This window comes from Cucurbita pepo, chromosome 15 (assembly GCF_057944985.1).
Source record: "Cucurbita pepo subsp. pepo isolate OVF chromosome 15, ASM5794498v1, whole genome shotgun sequence".
NCBI lineage: Eukaryota > Viridiplantae > Streptophyta > Magnoliopsida > Cucurbitales > Cucurbitaceae > Cucurbita > Cucurbita pepo.
Genome location: NC_141812.1, coordinates 11,880,988 through 11,907,108, shown reverse-complemented (window position 1 = coordinate 11,907,108; position 26,121 = coordinate 11,880,988). Strand labels below are relative to the sequence as shown.

Here is a 26,121-nt window from a genome sequence, read left to right as displayed (position 1 = left end):
CAAAATATTGGAAACCCTCCCTCCATCTAATTACTACCAAAAATTAAAAAAAAAATAATAATAATAATTTAGACTACATTTAATATTATAAGTATTTAATTATTTTAAAAATAAATTATTATATATTATTTTAGATAAATAGTCTATTTTCTGTAATATTTTCATAAAAATGAAATCTAGAATTTAAATAATTACGTGGAATGCCACGTAGGATCTCCACTTTCCTACTGTACAGCCTTGTTGGGAAGCGTACAGAAGAGTAATTGAGAGGATATCAGCTTTAGCATTGACCGGAGAAAATCGACCACCTGTCGTCGTTTTGTACTTACAATTAACGTAAAACGCAGATGCCTAACGATTGCTGTGAAGCGATTATTGTAAATGGGATTATTGCATCTTCCATCTATAGATGCCTGACGTGGACCAATTATTGCATTTTCCATCCATAAATTGAATTAATTATTAATAATTGATTTTCTTCTTATTTTATGCATCCAAGAATTTATCTTCTGTCGTTGTAATTATTTAAAAGTGGAGTAAAACGACATGTCGTCTCCTAAGGAGTGGGCGCAGGTGGGGTATGATTATGAAAGCGGCTGCCTCATCATCATTCATCACAGTCCGCAAAACCGCGTTTTAGAAATAAAGACATTTTATTCCATGCAAGAATGAATAATATAATATAATATAATATAATATAATGAATCTTTAACGTTATCGAAATGTGAACATAAATATTTTTCTTCGTCACAATTCTTTGTTTTTGTGCTAAATTTGTCATATTTATGAAATACATTTCAAGTCTTGGGATAGTTGGGGAAATTTATGAAAATAATATTAATTATGATAATAAAGGTTAAATTCCCAATTTTTATTCAAATATTCGGAAAATGGTTTTAAAGTATTTTATGTAAATTTTTTCCCTAATTTTACTATAAATTATTGGATGATAAAAGTCCCATATCGACTAATTTAATGAGTGATCATGAGTTTATAATCAAATATCCCTAAAGCAAAGCCACCAACCGCTCCTAATGTAACAATCAAAGCCCACTGCACCAACCAATGCTAATGTAACAATCAAAGCCCACTGCTAGTATAAATTGTCCGCTTTGACCCGTTACGTATATTCGTGGTTTTAAAACGTGTCTACTATGGGCCACCAGTGCCCCGCATCATTCGGTAACGAACTATGATACCATTTGTAACAACTCAAGCTTATCATTAATAAATATTGTGCGCTTTGACCCGTCTACCTATCAAAATATTACATAAAAGAAATAAATATTTAGATATAATTAAAATAAAAATGATTATATAAAAAATATTAAAATAATAGATGAGCTACTCGTATCCCTATACTTGAATTGACATAAGTTGCATCAATCCCAACTTTATAATTCCGAGTCAAAAATCTCAAAAATAAATATTATAAAATGCACAGAAAGATGTGGACAGACAAAAATTTAAATATTTAAATAAATTAAAAAAAAAATTAAATTTCATCCAATTATTTTATTTACCAAAACATTACTACATTTTGCATGCTATTGGAAGCTAGCTGGCATTTTTTGTCCACACATAACTTGGAACAAAACTGTAGTCTATCTAACCCCTTTACTCGCCTTCTTCAAAATGTTGACTTTGACTCTTTCACCAATCTCAGCCGTCGATAGTCAAATCAAATCAACGACGCGCTTTATTTATTGTTCCCACCAATAATAAGCAACCCCTAATTAGTTGACTTTATTTATACCCAATTTAATTTATTTCTGATTTTTAATGTAATTTCTTTTTGGTACTTTTATTCTCTTTATTTATGAAAGTAGCGAGTTGATATTTGCCCCAAATCTATGAAATTTATGGTAACTTTTTTTTTTTTTCAAATTTATTTAATGTAAATGACATCACTTTTTTTTTTTTTTTTTTTTTTTTTTTTTAATTTTGAAGAAGAAAATGATATTAAAAATGGTGCTTGTTATTTGGAAGGAGAGCTGCGTATAAGAATTCGTTCCAAGTATCAGGAACTCCGGCGAGACACCAGTGGCTACAGTCCATGCCTCTGTGGCCGCCGCTGCCGTACACGGAGGGATGCCCGTCTACTCTCAACTGCGACAGTGTGGTGATATTCAGCAAATAAACTGGCTTCGACATCCCTTGCAGCACTCTCTCCACCGCCTGCTCCGCCGGATGTGGGCCCCCTGAATACTTCAGCCCCTCCAACATCCTCGTTTTTCCGCCGCACGTCCCTCCGGCCTCCCCCCATAATTTCCCACTGTTTCAAACCACGCAATCATTCAATTATTGAAAAATCAAAAAATATTTATGTGTTTTTTTTTAATTTTTAAATAATAAAAAAGGATGATTTTGTTAAATAATAATGGCATGATATTGTCCTTATAAACTCATCATCATTCTTTAAATTAGTCAATGTGAGACATTTTAATATGGATAACGTACTCAGAATGGTCCGGGGAGACGCCTTGGAAGAAGACCTTAGTCCGGGAAGGATCCACAGTTTTGTCGACCCATTTAGCCCAAGTTCTTAGCCCTTTCTCAAATGCCACCAATCGGTTCATATCCTTGTACGTGCTTTTCCCATCTTCAATCAAATCCCATCTACGCCAAAATATATATATATATATATATATATATATATATATATATATTAATTTTTTAAATGTAATAAAACAAGTAAAAATTTATAAAAACTAAATAATTAATTAAGAAAAAAACGAATATAATTTGTTTTTCTTTCAAACACTCTTGAACGAGGTAATTCGGAAGTCAAGACTCAAGATTCATTCAACTCAACCTTAAACCTTTTCCTTCAAACACTCGGTAAAGTTATTTTCCTATCCTTTACAGTCTCGCTATTGTGGTAGTCAAGGAATCCCACGAAGAGAGTGGAGACTTTTTCATACGAGACTCATAGCAAAAGATGCCTCAAAACATACAGCCACAACAAAAAAAATGAGGGCAGGATTACCCGAACGGGATGGGAGAACGAGGGATGTGAAATTACACAAAGGGTGAGGAACTGCGTGTGCTTACGTTATGAAGAAAGATGAAGAACCTTGCATGACATACAAATATAATATGTTTTTCTTACGGTTGTTTTCTTCCTGCGTGCAGCCACCAGTGCCATGAATTGAATATCAAGACGTCGATTCCTTCCCACATTTTTTGACTATCTATTGAGTTGAGCTTGAGGACTCGACCCATTTTCGTGTCTATAATATCGATGATAAATGCTTTTCTTAAAAACATAATTTTCAAGCCGTATTCCTACACATTAAACAAACCATCTTTTAATACCGATCATAACATTTTATTAAATTATAAAGGTAGCCTCTAAACATTGAAATTCGTGGTCGAAATACCGACTAACCGTAAATGTAAAATTGGACAATCCTCGGATTGTTGTAAGGGTATAATTAGTTGATGGAACAAACTTATGAAGCATACAAGTAAGCGATTGCCACTGATTCAAACTCAACGAGTCTCCCACAAACATTATGCTTTTTCCTCTCAATTGCCTCAAGAACTCTTCACCACTAAATCTGCATCAACAAAAATTTATATTTTTAATTAAATATATATTTAAATATCTGACATTTTAATTGAAATAATTGGGAATAGTGCTTTTCATTAATTTCATATGGCTATTCTTGGAACACACTTATAACGTACAAATCAATAAATAAATAATTAATAATAAACCAATAATTTATTATTATTATTATTATTATTTGAATATTTTTGAAGAAAGAAACAGAGTGATTCAAACTTGGACTGAAAAAATGTTTCTTTCTTTCTTTTATTGGTAATAAATAAATATACAAAATATAAAAATGGAAAATCGGACCTGGGCAAGGGGCAGCCGGAGGGCTGCCAACGGTAACTGAGATAGAGCTTGTCGGAGCGGCCGTTTCCAAGGCAATCAAATTCCTTCTGAACGAAAGGACAAGTCGACGCGTCGTAAAGTGGGTACGACGGATCGGCCACCCATTTCCCTTGGAAAAAGTCGCACCCACCAAGCGGCGGCTTACCCCGAGCTTGTTGAAGAAGAAGAGGAGGCAGTAGGAGAAACAGAGCAATACAGAGAGTTGCAGAGCTACCCATTTTGAAGAGTCTGTGGAAGAAGAAGAAGATTGTTGGATTATATAATTGAATAAATTGTAGAGATTCGTTCTCAGTCATTAATGTACCAAAGAGTGGGATGAAAAGGGAGAGCTTTATTAATAATTGTTGGATTTTATGGTAAGTTCATTTTTTTAATTTTTTTTTTTTTTTAATTTATGATTATGATATGTAATTCCTAGAGATTTTTTTTTTTAATCACTAAATTTCTAATATATCTTTTAATTACAAAACACTTCAACTACGGTGGAGTGAGAGAGTATAAATTTTAGAATCCAATAATTATGAGATGAATGATCGAGTTTTCTCCATTATGCAACGTTCTCCATTTGATGGGAATAGATTGAGAAGTTATGGTTAAAGATGTTCATTTTATTTGTAGACTCGTCTCAAATGGGGGAGAGGATTTCTTGTTTGGATGAGAATAAAAGGGGACGGCTCGCCTCTACCCCGCCCAATTCCCCACTTCGCCCCATCCCCACCTTATTTATATGGTAGAACATTTTATATATGTTTACTTATGAAATATATTAATTTATTAAGATTTTTTTATTAGAGATTATATTAAAAAATAAAAACTTTAAAATAACTATTTTTTAAAAGAATAATAAACTAAACTAGGAAAAAATTATTCATATTCACAAAAATAAATAAAAAATTTAGCATGATAGATATAAAATAGGGGCAGAGATGAAATAAAATAAGTGACTATGAATGAAAGACAAAAATAAAAAACATCTTTGAGTGGAAAATAGCTAATATTGATATGTTTTTTTTATTTGACTTATTTGTAAAATTTACCATTAATTAATTATCTTTCATTTGTTTTTAGTACCAATCAATTGATTACCTAACATTATAAACAAAAATAACTAATAATAAAGTTTTGATTATATCACACTCATCATGAACACTAAAGGCTCTTTATTTGTTAGAATGAAAAGTTTGATAATTGTTGCTCTCGAGTCGTTGGGACTAATTGATGCTCGATGGAGTAAATAATAAAATGATAAAATCAAAAAAATAATTATACATATTATATTACAAAAATCAGGTGGAGTAAATAATTAATATTTATAAATCTTATATAACATGTATAAAATAATTATAACAATAGATAATTTATTAAATTATAATATCTTTTATTTCATTTTTATCCCTTACAAATCTAATTTGAATCAATTAATTATACTTCAAAATTATGATATGTTAATAAAAATGCTAGTCACAATTAGTCCTAAAAATGATTGTGAAAAGATTTTTTCAAGCCAAAAAAAAATCAAAACCTCCAACTAAACATATAAGCATGAAATACCTAATCACCAAGAAGAAATTCTACCAACAAACATCTACACAATGAGAGCACAAAGCAAGCAAAAAGCTGGACGAGGAGAAACAATTTCAATGATGAACGAAAGAAAGGATATTTCTCGACCTAATTTTCAACCTACCATAACTTATAATTTGGTTCCTAAAAGAGGATAGAAGAAAATCTGAACTTAGTTATAATATAACATAGTTCAACTTAAACCACAAGTTGAATACCAAGTCCATCATAGCAACAGCCAAACATTGCAGAACCAGACATACATATACATCTACATCGATGTATTTCGACAGCAATCAACATTCATTCATATGAATATTGTAGACGTACTTATATAAACTGTCTTTGGATATTTCGCCTATGGAATGTACGAATATAAAGATACTGGATGGTTTCGATTGGGAGCTATTTGAGCGTACCATATATCTTATGCATTCGTATGACTTTTGAGGAAAACAACTCTCAGAGTTTCGGTAGAGTGATCCGTAGTAATCCATCCCTGCATCCACAAAAAAAGAAGACAAAAACACCGAGCCATTAACAAACGAGCGAGCTACAAAAAACGGGATTCGAAAAGGAGCAGTTTGGCTATTTGACATACAAAACCATGAGCAAAGGGTAAGAAAAAATAGAAAGAACATGCATTGTGAGGGCATGTGCAGAATTAGCCTCATGAAGTTGAAAGATTTTCAGATGTAATGGAACGGAGGACTGACATGCTACTTACCAGAACTCAGCTAATACTCCGTCCTTATTAATGTTGATTGGAAGTGGCCACACAACCTGGTAAGGCCCTTGTGATATCTCTCTCTTGTGATATGAAGAGATCGAGTCGCTTGAATATCCTACCACTTCACAGTATTGATTTGAGCGTTTGCCGATTATGGTCAACCTGCCAGACAACAGCTTTCCACTGTCAGATCAATACCATTATATACAAATATTCAAGCTTATTTAAGTTTTTGGATTTGGTATAAATTTAATGTGATATCATACAGAAAACCATGCGTTGAACACATCTCTTGTTCGTTAGGATGACAAATTCCCTACCCACTTAACTTCATCAAGAATAGGGATCCTTCTAAAAGTAAAGGTTGAAATGATAAGGCCATTCTGACCCAAATCCACCCCATTTCCATTCATATATTAGTATCTCATAGTTCAGACATTGGTCTCTTATTAATATTCGAGCATACATGCAACAATTCGAGTTCACCGCTAGCAAATATTATTAGGCATTCCCTTCAAGGGCTTCCCCTCAAGGTTTTAAAACGCATCTATTAGGGAGAGGTTTTCACACCCTTTCGTTCCCCTCTCCAACCGATGTGAGATCTCACAATCCACCCCCATTGGGGGCACAACGTCCTCGTTGGCATAACGCCCGATGTCTAGCTCTGATACCATTTGCAAGAGTCCAAGCCCACCGCTAACATATATTGTCCTCTTTGGGGCATTCCCTTCAAGGGCTTCCACTCAGGGTTCTAAAACACATCTACTAGGGAGAGGTTTTCACGCCCTTATAGGGAATGCTTCGTTCCACTCTTCAACCGATATGGGATCTCACATTACATGTGAGGAAGAACATCGAGAATGAGAATATTTGCTAAAATCACCACACCTAAATGGTGGTGAAAGTTCTCTATTTATAACATTTAGAAAATCAAATAAATTACAAAACATATGGAAAGAACAATGAATGGATACAAGATATTTGTCAATATTAAAAAGGCAAATATGATACCTATGTTAAGCCGCGACAAATATCTAGATATTTACCTTTAATAAAAGATCAAATATGATATATATGGTAAACTATAATTCAGGACTAAATATCCTTAGAGAAGATATTGAAAAGACTGGACTTATCATAGTTTAATAGCTTAAAAGCTTTTGGGTCTAACCAGCAACCTCTACCAACTTAACAATTCAACTTGGTAATCAATAGGAGGTCCTGAATAATCATTAAGCTCAAGTTTCCCCACCATCATCCTTTTCTTCAATATTTAAATCCAAGTTTACTGTGAAGAGAAATGTAGAAAATATATGAAATGAATATCATCATAAAAGCATTGTCTTACTTTTGGTCATCGACCTCGACTCTAATGTCATTGATCTTTACTCCTGGAATTTCTACGGTCAAAACATAACCTCGGCCTGATTCTGCCACATCCATCCTCGGAGACAAACCACCAACTCCTGGGTTAGAATATGACAAATGGAGGAAGTAAAATCTCTAAGTCAGCAACATGCAGCCAAGTAAGCTTTATCTAGTGACACTCATTCATCAATTTCTAATTGGAAAATCACCAACCAACCTTTTGATTCAGAGGATGGCTGCTTTGCCTCCGAAATGACATGGTTATTTTGTTCATTGATTCCCAAACATGCTCTAGCAAACATTGGAGGTTCAGATGCAATCAAATTGAAATTCTGAGTCATAAGCTGTTCTATTCCAATACTGGGCATTCCTCCATCCTTTGCAGGTCTTGAATACACTGGACCTTCGGAGACATCCAAGAACGGCTGAGAATTAGATCGTTGATTACCCTGAACCTGAAATATCATCTTTAAGAAAGTCAGAGGAAGAGAACAAAATCAGGTATCCAGAAAGAGGAATCAAAATGTTCTAAAAGAAACGTGAAGTGTTAAATCACTACTACAGTGAGTTTAGTTTCTTCAATCAATCACCTCTGTAGCTGAAGCCTGCCTCATATAAGCACCACAAGCCTCAGATCCTTGTCTTGCAAAGTACGTCTTATTATCGAATCTTCGAATCACAGAACTGCCGTAGCTACAGCAATTCTAATCACCCCCAAAAAATCAAACACAAAACACATGTCATTTCAGACAAAAACAAGTATCCAAAAACATAAATCAAAGGCTCATCGGAAATTACAATGATAACACTACAGGATCTACAATCTAAATCCACAAAAAAACAAAGGTTCCGCGGGGAAAAAAAGATGAACAGAAGAGTACCGCAGGGAGAACGTGGCCTTGTCCGGTGGAAATATCACCAGCAGGAGCAAGATGAGCGGCAAGGACGTCGAGTCGGCGTTTTCCGGCGTGGTGCTCCATCAGAATAAGCTTGAGAAAACCCTGAGATCAAATGAAACTGTAGCAGTTTCTAGAGGACACTGTAAGGGCTTTGTAGTGAACAAGTGATGGCGCGAGGAAATGGAGAAGGTGGGAGAGAGGAGATTTTTTTAAAATTTCCCATTCGGATGCGACGGGAGTGGGGCCCTTTGGGATAACCAAAAGTCTTGATTTAAAGACGAACTGTTGCCACGTCAGTGAGGAGGCAAAATATCAGCCGTAGATATTATCTAATCGCCGTATTTTGTCTCATCTTCGCCACTAGAGAACTGTAATTCTTAATAATTGTAAGGCCTTTTCCCTTTGCCTCTCTCTTCCTTTTTTCCCGCTTAATATTTTTTCTATTTTTATTTTATTTTCTAATAAATCTTAATAAATTAAATTTAATAAAATTATATACCATTGTTTTATTTAATTTTTATTTGTTACTAATTTTATTATAAACAATGGCCTTAAAATTATATATTTTTTAGTTTATTTAGTATTATTCAAAATTAATAATTATTCTCAAATAAATATTTTTAATAAAATTGTAAATAATTAGTATAACGATAGAATTGAAAATCTAATTATAAATATCATGTTTCAATAATTAAATATAATTTATTTATTTCACTCTTCCAATTTTTCTAGAAACTATTTGAAAATGATTAATAAATAAAAACAAATTTTTGTCGATGAAAAATAAAATAAAAATAAATAGCAAAAATCAAACACAAGACAAAATAATTGAAAAAAAAAAAATTAAAATAGTTATAAAAAATAATGAAAAACGTAAATAATTGAAAAAAATATTTAAAATAAAGAAATCATAATAAAAATAATAATAGTAAGAAAAACGAGGAAAATCATCTCTTGGGTTTGAGCAATTTTATGTTTCTTAAATATTGGTTGTCAAAACATTCGCAAATGATCTATGTTTATACGTGATGATAGTTTTCACTCTTATGAGCAGTCGAAGATAAATAAGTAATGTAGACACATCGAAACCATCATGTACTGAGTTTAAATTTTTAATTTTAAGCTCGAAGCATTATGATTAATATGAAAATTTAAAAATGGTTATAATTGTAGCATTTTAACAAGTCGTATGCTCCAACAGTTACTAAAAAAAAAAAAAATCTTACCCGTTCCTGCAAAATTTATTGACAGATAGGAGTGTTAAAAATTATTTAAGAGTTAATTTGTGTATTTTTCAAGTAGCTTTTTTTATTAGGAATAATTTTACCATGGTTAAATTTAAAGAGTTCAAAGGTTTTAATTGTTTTATTTCTTAACCTCTTAGTTGTTGATTTGAGGTAAGTTCATAACTTAGTAGTCAAGGTATATTATATATTATTAATTTTTTAAAAACTTAAAAAAGTATTTTATTTTATATAAAATGCAAAATTGGGCATTTTATGAATTTAGCCCATTCTGAATTCATAAAATAAATGTAGTTTATACTGCCACGTCATGCGACAAATGACAGGTCACATTAATTTATAATCTGACACGTTATGCTGTAATTTAACACAATTATTCATAACACAAAATAATATATGCTGTTTTCCTTTTTTATTCAAAATTGTCGGTATTGAATATTGGGTTATTGTTGCTTAAAGAGAGAAAAAAAAAAAAAAGAAGTCATATTTGCTTCAGACACACTAAAAGACAAAATATCTCACATTTATGATAAATAGGGAAATAAAAAATGTAAAATCTATCATATGAAAAATTATAAAATAATACCTTTGCATAAAGATTGTAACAAATTCATAGATATCGTCCTATGTGGACTTTCGTTCCAGATTTGTTAGAGATAAGTTTCAACATCGTTACAAATAATGTTTAGTTCCCTTTTCAGCCGTTATGAGATCCCACAATCCAGCCCTTTTCGGGGTTTGGCATCTTCGTTGACACTTATTTCCCCCTCCAATCGATGTGAGATCTCACAATATACTCCATTTAGGGTCCATCATCTTAGCCTAGTTGACACTCATTCATCTCTCTCAATCGATGTGGGATCTCACAATGCCCAAACAGGACAATATATGCTACAATGGATGTGAGATCTCACCATGCCCAAACATGACAATATCTGCTAGTGGTGGACTTAGGCTGTTACAATTGGTATAAGAGGTAGACACATGGTGGTGTGCCAGCGAGGACGTTGGGCCGGGAATGAGAGGATGGATTGTGAGATCCCACATCGGTGGAGAGGGAAACAAACCATTGTTTATAAGAACGTGGAAATTTGGTTTTAAAATTTTTAAGACAAAACTAGAAAGAAAAATGAGGACGAAGACAATATTGGCTAGCAATTGACTTGGGTACGATCTAAAATTAGAGCGGTATCTAGGTGAAGGAGCCACCTACCACGAATAACAATCTAATTTAAGCTTAGGCGTCTAGTTCATTATCGGACGAAATAGTTCTTTTAACCCGCGTAGTTATTATTTTCTAGCTTTGATCCGAAGCAACGGGCAGCAGCATGGGACCCGCCGGTGGGACCCTGCGCGGTCGGTAACCATGGTTCTCCAACGCCTCCGCCGCTGGGGCTGCACCCTACGTGACCACCCACCCAACCGCGAACTACCTCACGGCCCCACCCGTACAGCCGCGCATTTCAATTATAATAAAGAAAATTAAGGAAAGTATGTCGATCTTGTTTTATTTCCTTTGACATCCGTTCACCATTCATCAGCCACATTTAACATTGAAAACAGACGCTCTGATTTGAGATTTCAACACCTGCAAACGCCATTTGCAGGACGTTTAGATCAGATCTCTCTTCAGTCGTCGTCCTCTTCCCGGTTCCTGCATTCTATCTGCGTATTCCTGCTCATTTCTTCAATTATTTCTCAGGTCAGTTGTTTCGGTATGTTTCATATTCGGAGTATTACAGAATCCCGCCGTACTACGAGATGTTTTTACTTTGTTTGTTTATACACGACGGTGCTTGTTCAATTTAGCTGATTTGAATCTTTGATTGTTTATTTACGCATCCTGATACTCTGCTTGAGCTCGAGATTTTGACTTTCTGGTTATTGGTTGAGCTCATCCTTATCGGTGCTTCATTTTGTTGATTCTTGTTCATTCCATGTAGTAGTTGCTTGTTTATTTTTATCAATACGAAGTAGTAGCGAATCTCCGCGATAGTTTTCGAAATATGCTGTTTCCCTCCATGTTGCTGTTACAGACGCGCAGTCTTCACACGCCTCAATCCTGTAGCTATTAAACGACGTCACTTGTTGTGAGTTGTGACAGCCGCTGATGCCAAGGCTTGATATTAAGTGCGACTACCCTAGTTTAGCTTATGCTGCTTCTCTTAAAAATTATAAAGAATGATAGAATCTAAGCTGAATTGAAGGAAGTGATTGTGCCCACTCCTTATTACTGCTTGCTGGCTGTTACGCTTAGCAACTTTTGGAGAGAATTTATAAATTATGAGTTAGTAATTTTTTCATCATTGGGAAGTTCCACGGAAGTTGGGTAGCAAGTGTATATGTATTGAAAGATAACATTGTTATAGTAGAGAGATGACGCGGCATTGCAAGGAGATTGAAGAGAGGTTCTTCAGTGTTTTTTTTTTTTTTTTTGGGGGGGGGGGGGGGGTGGGGGGAATATACAAATCTCTGAAAGAGGGCTTGTCTTGGCGTTATCATCACGAAATGAAGTCTGCACGTCTATATTGCTATCCAATTATATGTTCTGTACTCTGTCTACTGATCCAAGTTTTGTACCGACTCAGTTTATCCTTATTTTTAATACAATTGCTAATTGAATTTTGTACGAATTTTACTACTCACTATAATTTGTGTCAATACATAAAGTTCCTGCTTGCTGTTTACTCATTTGTACCTGTCAATGATTGTGTTGGAGAACATAGATGGTTCTAACTTAGTAGAGGAAAGGAGATGACTGGGAATTCTTCGGTTACAGGAAAACTTTAACACGCGAGGGACAATCTATTGAGACTGGAAGTCAAGAAGTAGGTGGTTGTCATAGAAAGCCATTTTTCTCTAGACGGTGTGACAAAAAGGTCCTATCCTAGTGGATAATCTATTAATTTATGCAGATCAAGTCGAAACACACTGGTTTCATACTGCCTTCACTTCAACTGGGTCAGCTAACATAAATTGGCATCTCGAGGAGGAGATAAACTGATAAAGTGTCATCAGACAATTATGAAGTCTAATGGCAGGGAGACCGAGGCCCACTTTCCTATTCACGTTGATGGAAATGAAAGCGAGAAATGCGAACCTTTAAGTATTGAGAACAAACCTGGGAGGAATATTGATGGCTATGACTGTGAACCCCTTCACAGTGATGATTCTAATTCTTTGCAGCTGGATGCAAAGAATCTTCTATCCACTGCCAATGTCCTAAAGACATTATTCTTTATTCTTGTCTGGTATATTTTCAGCCTTCTTTTGACCTTGTAAGTTCCTTATTCACATTATCAATAATTAAAGTTGTAATGTTTATTTAGAATGTTCAATTAAATGGTTTTCTCCTGGTTTGAGCAGATATAATAAAACTTTATTAGGAGATCATTTGGGTAGGTTCCCGGCTCCACTACTCATGAATACTGTTCATTTTACTATGCAAGCTGTTCTATCGAATTTGATCACATGGATTTGGTCTAGTCGATTCCAACCTTGCCTTACTATGACATGGAAAGATTACCTCACGAAAGGTAATCTTGAAACTAATGGCTTTTATTTAGGTTTTTTATGATACTGGTATACATACTCCAATTGACCTTTTCACCCTACCAAGTTTATGTGTAATGATAAGTTTGCTTTCAAAAGAAATAGTCATAAAATACATCAAGGCATTTTCTTGTCTTATTCAAGTTACAACCTAAGAATTAACTGGAAAAGTTCTAGTTTCTTGAATATATACATTGCATTATGAGGTAAAGAGATGGAAAAATTCTCTATGATTTACTTATAAGAATGTGGCATTTTCTTTTGTGTTAAATTGTCAATCCAGTTACGTTTTAATATCTTTGGGGAAATCCTCCTTATCCTAAGAAGTTCACAAACTTTAACCATCATTGGCTTAGGAGTTAATAAAGGTCATGTGTATAATAAAAAACTTGGAGGGAATGAGTTCAATCCATGATAACCATCTACCTAGGATTTACTATCCTGTTTCCTTGGCACCCAAACATTGTAGGGTTAGGTGGATTGTCCTGTGAGATTAGTTGAGGTGCATGCAAGCTGGCTGGGACACTCACGAATATTAAAAAAATAGTTCACAAATTTTTGCATGGTTTTGCTCCATCTTTTGTCATTCCATTAGTTGATAAGATCCATGGATTTGTGAATGATTAAACTTGTGTGTCTATTTATTTTTTTATTTTTTTTGTGTGTCAATTTTATTAAATTTCGTGAATGGTGTTTATTGTTCATTCGGTGTTTGTTTACGTTTGTTTGAACCCATAGGATATTAACTTTTATATCGTTTGTAAATTAACTTTTCTATCAACTAATGCTACAGATGGACTTTGCCTTTCACAGTTGTCCCAACGGCTCTTGGAACAGCCTTGGATATTAATCTAAGCAATGCATCCCTTGTCTCGATATCAGTCACATTTGCTACCATGGTTGGATACCTTTTCATCATGCCTATTTGTTATTTAAAAAACTGTATATACTGTAAAGATATTCTACTTTATACTTCATAACACTTATTCTCTCTTTCTTTTTGATTGACAGTGTAAATCCGGTTCTCCTATATTTCTTCTCCTGTTTGCTTTTGCTTTCAGGTAAGCTGTAAAACTAAATTGTGTAATCTAGTTTCTCATGTGTGCCTTTATATAGGAAATTATATATCTAATTGCATCCAATTTTCTCATACCTCATACTTTTTGGAAGTTTATAGTGTTTTGTGTTTTTCTGATGTGTATGACATATGAGAATAACGTTTCGTAACGGAATACGATTTCAACTTTACTTTTTTACTTTCCCAAAGGTTCTTTAGCTGTCTGTTGAATCTCAGTTATGCTGAAGATTGAGAATGAATTTGATTAGTTATGTAGTATTTTTCTCTATATGTTTAGGATTCCTTTTTTAAAATTTTATTTTTAAATAAGAAATGAAGAAATATGTTTTCAAGAAAAAGGAGCAAGGGCTTTAGGGATGCGGGACCGGGATTTTAAATTATTTGTTATGTTGGGTTACCATTCTTCCTTTTGCAGCTAGATTATTTATGGGCTATGATACTGGTTCCTGCATATTTTATGGGCTATGAACATTACCTCTAACATATATTATGAATTTTACTTCCTAGACATTGTACTTTCCTATCATAGTATTTTATTGATGATTTATCATGTAGCATGAAATTTTTTGTGTCAGGTTGGAAACTCCCAGCTTCAAACTTTCTGGCATCATCTTGATTATATCTGTTGGAATTTTATTAACAGGTATCTACATTTTTCTTTTACTCCTAGCTGATAATTCATGAACTTTACAATTTAAAATGTGTAATTCTTGAAAATGTTCAAATGGAAATGACCACGGATGCATCAATGGTCAAACCAATTGAACTGAGCTGGTCAGTTTTATTGGTGCCAAGTTCCAACATGCCCTCTTATTATCCACCACCCTTACCTAGGAAGGACTGGGTTTGTTTGTTTGTTTGTTTTGTTTTTTATAATTTGAGTATAATAGCCAACTTATGGTTATGTCACACCTTAACTATTCTCACGAGATAAACTACAGGGCCCTACAACCTACTATTGCAAGAAAAGTGGAATTTTATCTTTGGTAAGTGCCTATCATAGGATTTGAATCCTTGCGCACAAAGTCCCCAAAGTCCCTTCTCAACCCTTTTACCTTTAGCCAGCAAGGTGGTTAGGACTAGTGTTTTAGAACTCACAGTGGGTTTACCTACGTCACATACACAAAGGAAGATTGAAGCTAGAAGTGAAAGAATCTGGAGCCAGCGAATGGTTTCTGTTGGCTTTGTTTGTGTCCATAGCAACTTTAAACATTCATTACTTCTATGTTCTGACATTTTTTAATATAAGAATTCATTTATCATAACAACTATGCTAAAATTTTCTAATAGAGATGTTTTTGTTGCTACGTATTATTATTTACCTGGTTTTGTCTATGCAGTTGCAAAGGAGACAGAATTTGAATTATGGGGTTTCATTTTTGTTATGCTTGCATCTGTTATGTCTGGCTTCAGGTGGTCCATGACGCAAATTCTTCTTCAGGTATGAATTTTATTTTTTCCATTCTTTTTCCCATGTATGCTTGTGTTATGCTATCAAGAATCCGTCTTCCAAGCACCTATTTGGTCCGTTTCTTGCCCTTTTACTTGTTGGCTTGGATCCTGACACGTTTCCACGTATGATGCATATATTGCCCGACTGGATATGAAGCGAGAAGCATACGGTAAGAGTGTTTTTCTGAGCTTTTTAGTTGTCAATTATTGGATTTCTTTTGGTTCTGTATCCGTGGATTTTTATGCAAGGCTTCATGGAGAAAATAATCATTTTGTTCTAGCAACCTTGAGTTTTACCCCAAAATTTTCAGCCTTTGTTGATAATATGTTATTTTGTTTCATCGAATGAAATAGTTCACACATCAGAATTAGTGAGTTACTATTTGAATCAATCCATTTTATATTGCGTTAAGGTCTTTTTGGCAACTCTTAGATGCTGTTTCATCCAGATTTCAATTTTATTCTTGCCAAAGTGGTGCCAGTAAATATTATGTGCCAACGTAATTACATTCATTTCAGGTTTGAAAAATCCTTTTACCCTAATGAGCTATGTGACACCAGTGATGGCCATTGTGACTTTGATGCTATCCCTTGGTTTAGATCCGTGGAAAGAATTTGCCAGTAATGGATATTTCAATAGTATCTGGCATGTTACTCGGAGTTCCTTGCTGATGCTTTTTGGCGGAGCACTTGCCTTCTGTATGGTAGGAACCTATTTGATTCTTTCCTTCACTGTACAATAGCACAATTTTGTAAAGTGCTGTCTACGCTCCTGTCCTAGCCTTTTGGTGCTTAAATACATTGTTAGCTTCTCTACGTGAAGAATTATGTTATCCTTTTGCAGGTATTAACAGAATATATCCTTGTCTCCGTAACTAGTGCTGTCACAGTTACAGTCGCTGGTGTTGTAAAGGAGGCTGTAACTATACTGGTATGAGATTTTCCGACCCTTTTCATTATACTTCCTAATGAAGATGTAGGGGACCTTCAATTTCAAAGTATTTGATTTGCTACTGCTTCTCTTCAAGCATTTATTTTGAGTTGTCATGAATTACTACAAGTAGTTTTGAGCTTGCTCATTAAGAGTTCTTTTGTGCGCTAATTTTTTATTGAAAGAATAATTATGATAATGTGCTACATAACATTTGTCTAGCCATTTCATTTTTTTATTTTAGATGTGAATTTGGTACTGCCTTACTTATAGGATAAGTTTGCTGAAGATGACTATAGGTTATGGTTTCGCCAGCTTCCCACTGCAACTAAATGAACTCATCATGTCACTATCTTTCTTTCTATTCTACTGCAACGACATTCAAAATGTTTTAGAAGGGTGACGTTGAGGTGGGAAGACATCTTGTCTTCCCTCTCCTTTTTTTTTTCTTTCCTTTAATAAAATGCATTTCTCATCCAAAAAAGGTTGAAAAATTTGAAGTGCATGGTATTAAGATACAAAATTTCAACTATAAGAGCATTGTTCTATCCGACACTATAGGGGCTGTAGATCGCTGACATCTTCATCTTCTAATTTAATAATGAACTTTTGCATTTTCAGGTTGCAGTATTTTACTTCCACGATAAATTTACCTGGCTAAAAGGGTTTGGTCTCATCATAATTATGATTGGCGTCAGTCTGTTCAATTGGTACAAGTAAGTTGTTATTTTTATAAGCGTGAAATTTTTCTCCTTCTAAGATTAAATATAGTGCTTAATTAACCCGCCTGACAATCGAATATTTTTGTTAATAATCATCCTTCCAATGTGATACGATTGTTCGCTACTGGTATTTTAGACCATGAATTTTCTGGGTGTAGAGACGTGGAATGTAATGAACTCGTATTTTAGAGGAGATATTTTTTTTTTTAATTGAATGGTTCCAAGGTCATAAACCAGGCAATTGAAATGGTAAACATCACTTGGAGTTATTGACACGAAGGATTGAGACACAGAATAGCAATAGCTTATAAATTGCAACTAAACAAGTAAAAAGTTCAATTATGGGCTCTTCTTGTGTAAAGTCATCACGTTTTCCAATTGATCATCAGATACCAAAAGCTACAGCAGAAATCTAGTGAAGATAAAGTGGTAAGCGCACAGTCAACAACTGTTCCTGGCAAATATGTAATTCTTGAGGAAATGGATGAGGATGATGGCCAGCGTTGATTGCAAAATTACATTGTCCGAATCCTAGTCAATTACAGTAAGCTCTCTTAACTTGTTTGCGTCTTATGAGCTAGTTAATTTATATTTGGTTTTAGCTGAAAACATATCTCTACTTAATCCCATATTTGAATTGTTTTTGTTTGCATGATATGTCGTGCAAAGAATACACAATTTTCAAATTTCTTTTCCAGCTTTTAGTTCCCCAAAAATGCAAAATACAGCTAATCGAATTGTATTATTTTTGCAAGATATTCTCTGAGTTGATCCCATTTTAGGAGTGAATGGCAACATGTGCATGCCTCCGGTGTATAAACACATCCTTGTCAGATAAGGGTGGATAAAAAAATTTCATAGAGAGGATCGTTTGTATATTAAATCATTGAATTCTAAATTTAGAGAACTAGATAGAACTTTAGAGTCTTAACTTTTCTATATATATTTTGTTCGGAATTCAAGACATCTAAGAAGGGGCTCTACCCCTGTTTAGTATAGTATGAAGCTTCTCCATTACTACTTGGTAAAGAGGTCTTTCATCAGATGCATTAATGACCTTATTTGATCACTAATTACCTGCTCAATTTGAAACTCATGCACCAATCCGGTTCATACAAAATAATAAATGCCATTGTTCGATTACTGTTGAAAACAGTTTTTCTTAATATATATATTTTTAAGTATCTATAAGCATTTGGCTGCCGTTTGGACCCACAAGCCTGTTCTATTGTCATGGGATTGTACAAATATTATGATGCTTGAAGGAAATTACATGTTCAATTATCATTCTAGTTTCTGAGAATAAATTTGTTTACACAAGGCTTTATTATCAATCATTATCCAGGACTTTGTTAATCGAATAGTTTCTTAGACCAATCTGGTTGGTTGATGTCCCTACGGGGCACGATAATTTTGAACAGTTTTACTGGAAGCATCATATTATTGCCACTAAAGGAATCTTTTTGTAGGGGCTCTAGTCTCTGTCCATATTCAAATACGATTACCTGTACCCTTGCGGCCCTACTCCTTGGATTTAGCTTCGAAATGTTGTAATCAATTTTGTAGTGAATGCATACTAATTTGTGGCTCCTATTGTTTATGTGGTTTCAAAGGAATGCTGCCTTTCGAGTGGATCTTCCACCCAAGCTTTGTATTCTAGTGATGGTTGATGTTATTCCATTTTCTTCAACTCAACAACATTTTTGTTCTTTTTTATTGTTGTCACACTTGAAAGATTTACGATGTGGAGAGCTACAAGACATTGACGACCTTACTTGAAGGTCAAGATCGATTCGATAGGTTGTATTACTATGTTTTTGAGTTCTAAACAACTACGAGACTTTGAGCTTGGTATCTTTTGCCATTGATTTGGATGAATGTTCTTTATTTTGGTCCTTCTCTAGGAAATTACTTGATAACTCTGGTAGTTAGCTTGGCCACGAAGTAGGCCTGTTTCTTTGAAGGAAGGCTCACTTAGTCACTCTCGAACATAGTTTAAACAAACAGTAGTGGTAAACTTAATTCTCGGAATATGGGTTTTTTTTTGGCAGGTCAAAAAATTATTTCCTTTTCACATTTGTACAAAAATTCATTGAAGTTCATGTACCCATTTCTTTTTTTTATCTGGAACTTGCCTGTGCGTCTCTGCAGGCAGCTGCTTGGACTAAAGATTAGGCCAATACATGTGTAGTATTCTATGAAATTACGGAGTATTGACATTAAATTGAAAGAAAAGCTAATGGTTTAAGGTTAGATATCATAACGATTCAACAAAAATTATTGGGTCATCGCACACCGCGACATTGGCTCATGAAAGGTCATATATATATCTCCAAGACCAATTAAACCTCCCTTAAACGTTAAACTCCATTTCTCGCTCCAAATCCTTCGGACCTATGCTAACTACGTTTTATATATACTAGAAGTATGAGAGATACTATACTAATGGTATAGTGCAACTAGAGAAGTTATGCTAGGTGCTGGACCTACTACTCCCGAACTGCATTTTCGGTACACAAAGTCCCCCGCCCGAACTGCATATTAATGCACCTGCAAGACAACCAAGTACACAACATGATTGGTAACTCATTACTCGTAAAGTTGGATAACCTCACAGGCAAAAAAGACAATTTTACTATCATGTAAATATTAAATTGTTGTCATTAAAAGAACATAATGACTAAATGGCATTATTTCTTTAAATGGTTGTATTAAAATAGTGAGTTTTAAAATTTAGCTCAACTACTAAATTGATTAAGATTATTATCAGAAACATTAGGGAAATTGATTGAAATCTGTAAATGATATTATAAGTTTGGATCGACTTATCACATGTCCAACACGACCCATCTGGGGAATCTTGAAGAAATCTGGAAGAAATCCTGCGTTTTAGCTGTTGATCCCTTTGGCTTTTCGTTACCAGACCCACGTTGTCAGAAGCAGAGCACAGACACCACCCCAGCCAAATTCAAAAACTCCACCGCACGCAATCTAACGAAGAGCCTTCGTGGTAACGCCCTTCTGCATCGGCGCCTCTCTCTGTTGTTTGAGCAGCGCTTTCCCCACCAAGAACTCTTCCTTGAACCCACTTTCTTTTTCTGTATAGTTTTTGGATTGATTCCCTTCTTGTTTAGTCCGATTCTGATTGTATTCTAATTTGGGTGCGTTCTGTTTCATCGCCCGTGGTGTCTGTTTTGGCGATTCAGAAGGTTTTCTCATCTGGGTCATCGCTCAATCGCGGTTTTAGGCTATGAGGAAGAGGGAAAGAGAGAACCCTTGTGGGGTTTGTGGCCATTATCATAAATACGAAGAAGGGGAAGTCTGTGGGATTTGTGGCCATCGGGTTCCCGCTACATCGGAGAAAACTTCGTTGCAATTTGCCGCGTTTCCTTCAGAGATTTTGCCGGAGTTTCTTTATCTGGGAAGCTATGATAACGCTTCCCGCTCTGAACTTTTGAAGACTCAAGGAATCTCCCGCGTTCTTAATGTATGTTTAATTTCTTCATTCTCTGTGTCGTTAGATTTTAGTGTTTTAGATTGTTCTATTTCATGAAGAAAAATCTGCGTGGTTTGAGATTGTTGGAGCGACAATCATCTATTAGTTTGCTTGTTACTGTTCTTGTCTGATTGGATATTTTGTTGGGCTGTGGCGTTCTGGTTCATCTGTTCTTCTCTGTTTCAGCTTCATGGTATAGATTATCTTGTTTAGCATCGATTCTGTTTGGATGGAAGGGTTCCTGTAAAAAATTATTTGATAGTTTGCATTGGATAGAGTTCAACAGTGCAATGACAAAGGTTTTATATATATGTCAATATTGTTTGCAGACTGTGCCTGATTGTCAAAATCTCTACAAGAACTCCTTCACTTATCACTGCCTCCAATATGATAAGACTTTACCTTTTGATGATGCAGTTGAATTCCTAGGTGGGTTTTCTTTATCTTCTCCAAAATGAACTGTATCTGCTGATTCATTCGTTGGGTTAGTCCATGTGTTGCAGTGTTTTTCATTTCAAATGTGACTTTTTTGGTATAAAAAGATAGATGTAGAAAAGAGATCCTATAGCTTTGTGAGATCCCACATCGGTTGGAGAGGGGAGGGGAATGAAGCATTCTTTATAAGGGTGTGGAAACCTCTTCCTAGCATACGCCTTTTAAAATCTTGAGGGGAATCCCGGAAGGGAAAGAGGACAATATTAGCTAGCGGTGGGTTTGGGCTGTTACAAATGGTATCAGAGTCAAACATTGAGCGATGTGCTAGCGAGGAGGTGGACACCAGGCGGTGTGTCAGTGAGGACGCTAGGTCCTGAAGGGGGTGGATTGGAGGATCCTACGTCGATTGGAGAGAGGAACGAGAGCCAGTGAGGAAGTTGGACCTCGAGGGGGGGGGGGGGGGGATGGATTGTAAGATCCCACGTCGGTTGGAGAGGGGAATGAAGCATCATTTTTATAAGGGTGTGGAAACCTCTCCCTACCAAACACGTTTTAAAATCTTAAGGGAAAGTTAAGAAGGAAAAACCTAAATAGAATAATATCTGCTAGCGGTAGGCTTAGGCTTGGGCTTGGGCTGTATACAATATTGGATTACTCGTTGACTGAAAAATGGCTTTTGGTTAAAACATGTCGTTAGGCTTCTATAATTCACTGATTCGAGAAGTCTAACGTGCCCGATGTTGCTTGTGACGTGCAGAGCAATGTGAAAGAGACAAGGCTCGTGTTCTGGTGCACTGCATGTCAGGAAAAAACAGGTTTGAACTTATTCTTAGATAAACTGGAACTCTGCAATTGTATATGTACCCAGACGACATAAGTTTAGGATATGCATAACTGTCCTCGCTAATAGATTACACTGATTGATCATAGGTCTCCAGCTATTGTAATAGCGTTCTTGATGAAATGCAAAGGTTGGAGACTTGCTCAGAGTTATCAGTGGGTTAAAGAGCGGAGGCCATCCGTCGACTTAACTGAACGTATGTCTACGACACGTTATCCATTCCTTGGTCTGCTTTTCAAATAAGAAAATACCAATTTGTTATTCAATTCTCTTAATCTTTGAGTATTTCTGTGAGATCCCACGTCGGTTGGAGAGAAGAACGAAACATTCTTATAAGGGTGTGGAAATCTCTCCCTAACAGACCCATTTTAAAACCGTGAGGCTGACGACGATACGTAACGGGCCAAATAAGACAATATCTGTCTGCGGTGGGCTTGGGCGGTTACCCCTACACTACTACTGACCATGAAGTGCACATTTTTCGTGTATATATATATATACTTCACCAAATGGATTGAAATTGTATAACCATTTCTTTAGGTTTCTTTATCACAGAGAGAGGCCTGCACTGCATCTGCTTGTGTTATTTTGTGGGATCCTACGTTGGTTAGAAAGAGGAACGAAGCATTCCTTACAAGGGTGTGAAAACCTCTCCCTAATAGATGCGTTTTAAAACCTTGAGGGAAAGCCCAAAGAGGACAATATCTACTAGAGGTGGGCTTGAGCCGTTACAAATGGTATCAGAGCCAGACACCGAGCGGTGTGCCAGCGAGGACGCTGGGCCCCCAAGGGAGAGTGGATTATGAGATCCCACATTGGTTGGAGAGATGAACGAAACATTCCTTACAAGGGTGTGAAAACCTCTCCCTAGCATACACGTTTTAAAAACCTTGAGGGCAAGTCTGGAAGGGAAAGCCTAAATATGACAATCTCTGCTAGTGGTGGGTTTGGACTGTATAATTCAGCTTTGACGTTGCTTTGCATTCTAATGTCGTCTGTTCTATTTTGGGAATGTTTTCATCAGCAAAGAATATAGTCTGAGTAACATTTTTGGTGTGTTAAAATAGCTATCTATCAGCAGCTGCAAGAGTATGAGCAGAAGGTTTTTGGATCATCCCAAAACACCCTTCCAACCCTTCCAGTCTTCCCTCCTGTTGGTCTGCCTTCTTTTGGCTTCAACTTCCCAAAGACCAGCGACCCAGTTCCTACAACACTATTCAACACCATTGCTGCAACTTCGATCTTTACCCGCCCAACCGTAGATGTACCGTCCCACGAGTTTACATTCGGTGCTGGGCAGACTCAAAACAGTTTCGCCGTTAATCCACAGATCAACCAGCAGCCACATCCAAATGGGTAATGCTTAAAACTCTCAAATCAACCATCTTAGTAGTTTTGCAAGATCCATCCTTTTAGGTTTTTCTTTTAAAAAAAGGAAAAAAAAAACTGCAAAACAAGTTTGTGGTGTCAGTTGAGCTGAGCCTTACTGAATTTGAGGAGTGAAGAAAAGAAAAGTGGGAAACTTTGGGTTTGTATAATGGGTTTGTACGTGCAAGTACAGTTAGATATTGTCGACTCATTACTAATCATATACGATGTCATAAATATATCAGCAGCTTTATCTATTCTCTGTCTCTGTCTCTGTTTCCCTTTCATTTCAGGTGATTGTTTTGTGGCTGTCTTTTTGCTATGATGGGTACGTTTCAATGTTATTCGTTTGACTCACAACTGTTGTTTGAAGTACTTTATCAGAATCTACAGACAACAATTTCTTTTGCAACTCTAAGTTCAGTTCAGCTCAACTCAACTCTGTGCTGTTCTGTTTTGTTCGTTTATGCTCTGTTCTGTTCTCTGGTTTGGTTTCTGAGATTGTTCTTTCATTTGCAGCCATACACACAATGTCGTCTTTTTCCCCTAAAGCTTTGCACGCCTTCCCTACTTTTGTTGCACCATGTTTGGGACTGTTTTTCATTGGTCTAAAGCTTCCATTTTTATAAGGGTTTAGGATAAATGCTAGGTAGGAACGATAACGGCTGAAAGTATCTATCTAAAAACATAGTCGAGATAGAATAAAAATTTAATAAGGACTTTTATTTTCTTGTAAAAAAAACAAAGATTTATATGGGTGACTCCAAATAATACGGTCATAAAGTAAAGTTGCAAGCTTTGTACCAATAATAAATCATACATGCATTAAAAGTAAATAAAAGTAAATAAAAAGGAAGGTAATTATGAAAATAATTAATAAAGTTTAAACAATAATAAATCAATGCCCCAAGACAGTGACTTTATTGGATAACTGTTCTTCAGGTGAAAGGTTCTCAAGCTCTAAACCCACCGCCTCTTTTTCAGCGTCCTCCGTGGACTCCGACACCGACATCGCCATCGAAAGCTTGCCCAATACTTTGTACGTGTCGTCAAAATCGTCGTCGTCGTCATCCTCGCCGTAGTTCACGGAGGTGATGCGGCCGATGTGGTTGCAGTGGTCCCCTCTGTCGGAGTAGCCGCCCGGACAGAATGGTTCGACGGCGTGGCCGATGGCGTGGATGCCAAAGTGGTGGGGATCGGCGTGGGCGAGTTTGAGGAATAGTAAGGAAATGAAGCACATAAATGACAGCCCTTTCGAAATTCCCATCATCATTTTTTTTCTTTTATTTTAAGATGGGTTTTAAGATGGGGATTTCAAATAGGAGATGAGATTTATAAACTCTTCTTTCTTTTATTTTTTTCTTCTAATTTCTCTTATTTCATTGATTTGCTATTATGGGTGTGTTTAAGAAGTGGTCTTTAGCCTTAAAATTCGACTCATTTACTCTCTTTTTTAGGTACAGTTTGTTTTTTAGGTAACTCCTTTCCTACATTATTGGAGGAACCTGGAATGGAGATTTGAGTGGGGGTGGTCGGGCTGAGGCCGGAGACAAAAATATAATCTCATCGGGGGCTCCTCGATTGAGCTAACGCGAGAACTCTATGAGTGAGTCGGAGATTTGAGTGAACTCTATGAGTGAGTCGGAGATTTGAGTGAACTCTATGAGTGAGTCGGAGATTTGAGTGAACTCTATGAGTGAGTCGGAGATTTGAGTGAACTCTATGAGTGAGTCGGAGATTTGAGTGAACTCTATGAGTGAGTCGGAGATTTGAGTGAACTCTATGAGTGAGTCGGAGATTTGAGTGAACTCTATGAGTGAGTCGGAGATTTGAGTGAACTCTATGAGTGAGTCGGAGATTTGAGTGAACTCTATGAGTGAGTCGGAGATTTGAGTGAACTCTATGAGTGAGTCGGAGATTTGAGTGAACTCTATGAGTGAGTCGGAGATTTGAGTGAACTCTATGAGTGAGTCGGAGATTTGAGTGAACTCTATGAGTGAGTCGGAGATTTGAGTGAACTCTATGGAGAGAGAAATATAATCTCATCCCGACCCATTTAGCTGACATGGATAGATCTCTTCTAGTTTTATGAGTGAGAGATTTGAGTGGAGATGGGATGAGGACAAGGACAAGGACGAGAAATATAATCTCGTTCCAACCCCATTTAGCTCATGGGGAGACATCTCTTTCAGATTTGAGTGGAGATAGGATGAGGACGGGGACTGGGACGAGAAAAGAAATCTCTTTTTAGTTTTGAGTGGAGATAGGATGAGGACGAAGACAAGAAATATAATCTCGTCCCAACCCCATTTAGCTAACGAGGAGAAATCTCTTTCATATTTGAGTGGAGATAGGATGAGGACGGAGACGAGAAATATAATATCGTTCTAACTCCATTTAGCTAACGTGGAGAAATCTCTTTCAGATCTGAGTGGAGATAGGATGAGGACGGAGATGAGAAATATAATATCGTTCTAACTCCATTTAGCTAACGTGGAGAAATCTCTTTCAGATCTGAGTGGAGATAGGATGAGG

At 35.9% G+C, this 26,121-nt stretch overlaps 3 protein-coding genes and 1 pseudogene across 10 annotated transcripts; 2 read left to right on the top strand and 2 right to left on the bottom strand.

The window, feature by feature from the left end:
* Positions 1–1,949: 1,949 nt before the first annotated feature.
* LOC111811878 (protein trichome birefringence-like 43) lies at positions 1,950–4,148 on the bottom strand. The gene is made up of 5 exons (XM_023698918.2): positions 3,869–4,148; positions 3,392–3,563; positions 3,113–3,288; positions 2,461–2,619; positions 1,950–2,275 (listed from the first exon to the last, which is right to left on the bottom strand). The coding sequence occupies exons 1-5, from the start codon at positions 4,123–4,125 to the stop codon at positions 1,963–1,965; spliced, it is 1,077 nt and encodes a 358-aa protein (XP_023554686.2). The 5' UTR covers positions 4,126–4,148; the 3' UTR covers positions 1,950–1,962.
* Positions 4,149–5,625: 1,477 nt separating this feature from the next.
* ACD32.1 (alpha-crystallin domain 32.1) lies at positions 5,626–8,667 on the bottom strand. Of its 2 annotated transcripts, none has more exons than XM_023697859.2 (6): positions 8,450–8,667; positions 8,159–8,272; positions 7,786–8,035; positions 7,549–7,666; positions 6,198–6,362; positions 5,626–5,969 (listed from the first exon to the last, which is right to left on the bottom strand). In XM_023697859.2, the coding sequence occupies exons 1-6, from the start codon at positions 8,546–8,548 to the stop codon at positions 5,933–5,935; spliced, it is 783 nt and encodes a 260-aa protein (XP_023553627.1). In that variant the 5' UTR covers positions 8,549–8,667; the 3' UTR covers positions 5,626–5,932. The 2 variants fall into 2 exon arrangements, with proteins under 2 accessions (XP_023553627.1, XP_023553628.1); XM_023697860.2 differs by having other exon boundaries at positions 7,786–8,023; positions 8,450–8,665.
* A 2,349-nt stretch (positions 8,668–11,016) lies between these two features.
* Positions 11,017–19,302, top strand: LOC111811911 (putative sugar phosphate/phosphate translocator At1g06470). Of its 6 annotated transcripts, none has more exons than XM_087117988.1 (13): positions 11,017–11,413; positions 12,491–12,989; positions 13,078–13,247; positions 14,077–14,162; positions 14,275–14,324; positions 14,917–14,984; positions 15,682–15,782; positions 15,951–15,963; positions 16,313–16,497; positions 16,638–16,724; positions 17,346–17,440; positions 17,836–17,990; positions 19,060–19,302. In XM_087117988.1, the coding sequence occupies exons 2-12, from the start codon at positions 12,736–12,738 to the stop codon at positions 17,951–17,953; spliced, it is 1,227 nt and encodes a 408-aa protein (XP_086974114.1). In that variant the 5' UTR covers positions 11,017–11,413; positions 12,491–12,735; the 3' UTR covers positions 17,954–17,990; positions 19,060–19,302. The 6 variants fall into 6 exon arrangements, with proteins under 6 accessions (XP_086974114.1, XP_086974113.1, XP_086974112.1 ...); XM_087117987.1 differs by having other exon boundaries at positions 18,925–19,302; XM_087117986.1 differs by having other exon boundaries at positions 18,902–19,302.
* A 903-nt stretch (positions 19,303–20,205) lies between these two features.
* LOC111776292 (protein-tyrosine-phosphatase IBR5-like) lies at positions 20,206–23,843 on the top strand (annotated as a pseudogene). Its single transcript, XR_015411918.1, has 6 exons — positions 20,206–20,456; positions 20,653–20,933; positions 21,272–21,371; positions 22,135–22,192; positions 22,308–22,414; positions 23,286–23,843. The product of XR_015411918.1 is annotated as a protein-tyrosine-phosphatase IBR5-like (transcript).
* The last annotated feature ends 2,278 nt before the right edge of the window (positions 23,844–26,121 follow it).

Coding starts and splice junctions, on each gene's coding strand:
- LOC111811878 (XM_023698918.2), bottom strand. CDS start 4,125: ATGGGTAGCTCTGCAACTCTCTGTATTGCTCTGTTTCTCCTACTGCCT. Junction 3,289..3,391: donor TGTCCAATTTTACATTTACG/GTTAGTCGGTAT, acceptor TTTAATGTGTAG/GAATACGGCTTGAAAATTAT. Junction 2,276..2,460: donor GTCTCCCCGGACCATTCTGA/GTACGTTATCCA, acceptor GGTTTGAAACAG/TGGGAAATTATGGGGGGAGG.
- ACD32.1 (XM_023697859.2), bottom strand. CDS start 8,548: ATGGAGCACCACGCCGGAAAACGCCGACTCGACGTCCTTGCCGCTCAT. Junction 8,273..8,449: donor AAGGCCACGTTCTCCCTGCG/GTACTCTTCTGT, acceptor GGGGGTGATTAG/AATTGCTGTAGCTACGGCAG. Junction 6,363..7,548: donor GTCGAGGTCGATGACCAAAA/GTAAGACAATGC, acceptor GTTGTCTGGCAG/GTTGACCATAATCGGCAAAC.
- LOC111811911 (XM_087117988.1), top strand. CDS start 12,736: ATGAAGTCTAATGGCAGGGAGACCGAGGCCCACTTTCCTATTCACGTT. Junction 12,990..13,077: donor TTCAGCCTTCTTTTGACCTT/GTAAGTTCCTTA, acceptor TGGTTTGAGCAG/ATATAATAAAACTTTATTAG. Junction 14,985..15,681: donor TGTTGGAATTTTATTAACAG/GTATCTACATTT, acceptor TTGTCTATGCAG/TTGCAAAGGAGACAGAATTT.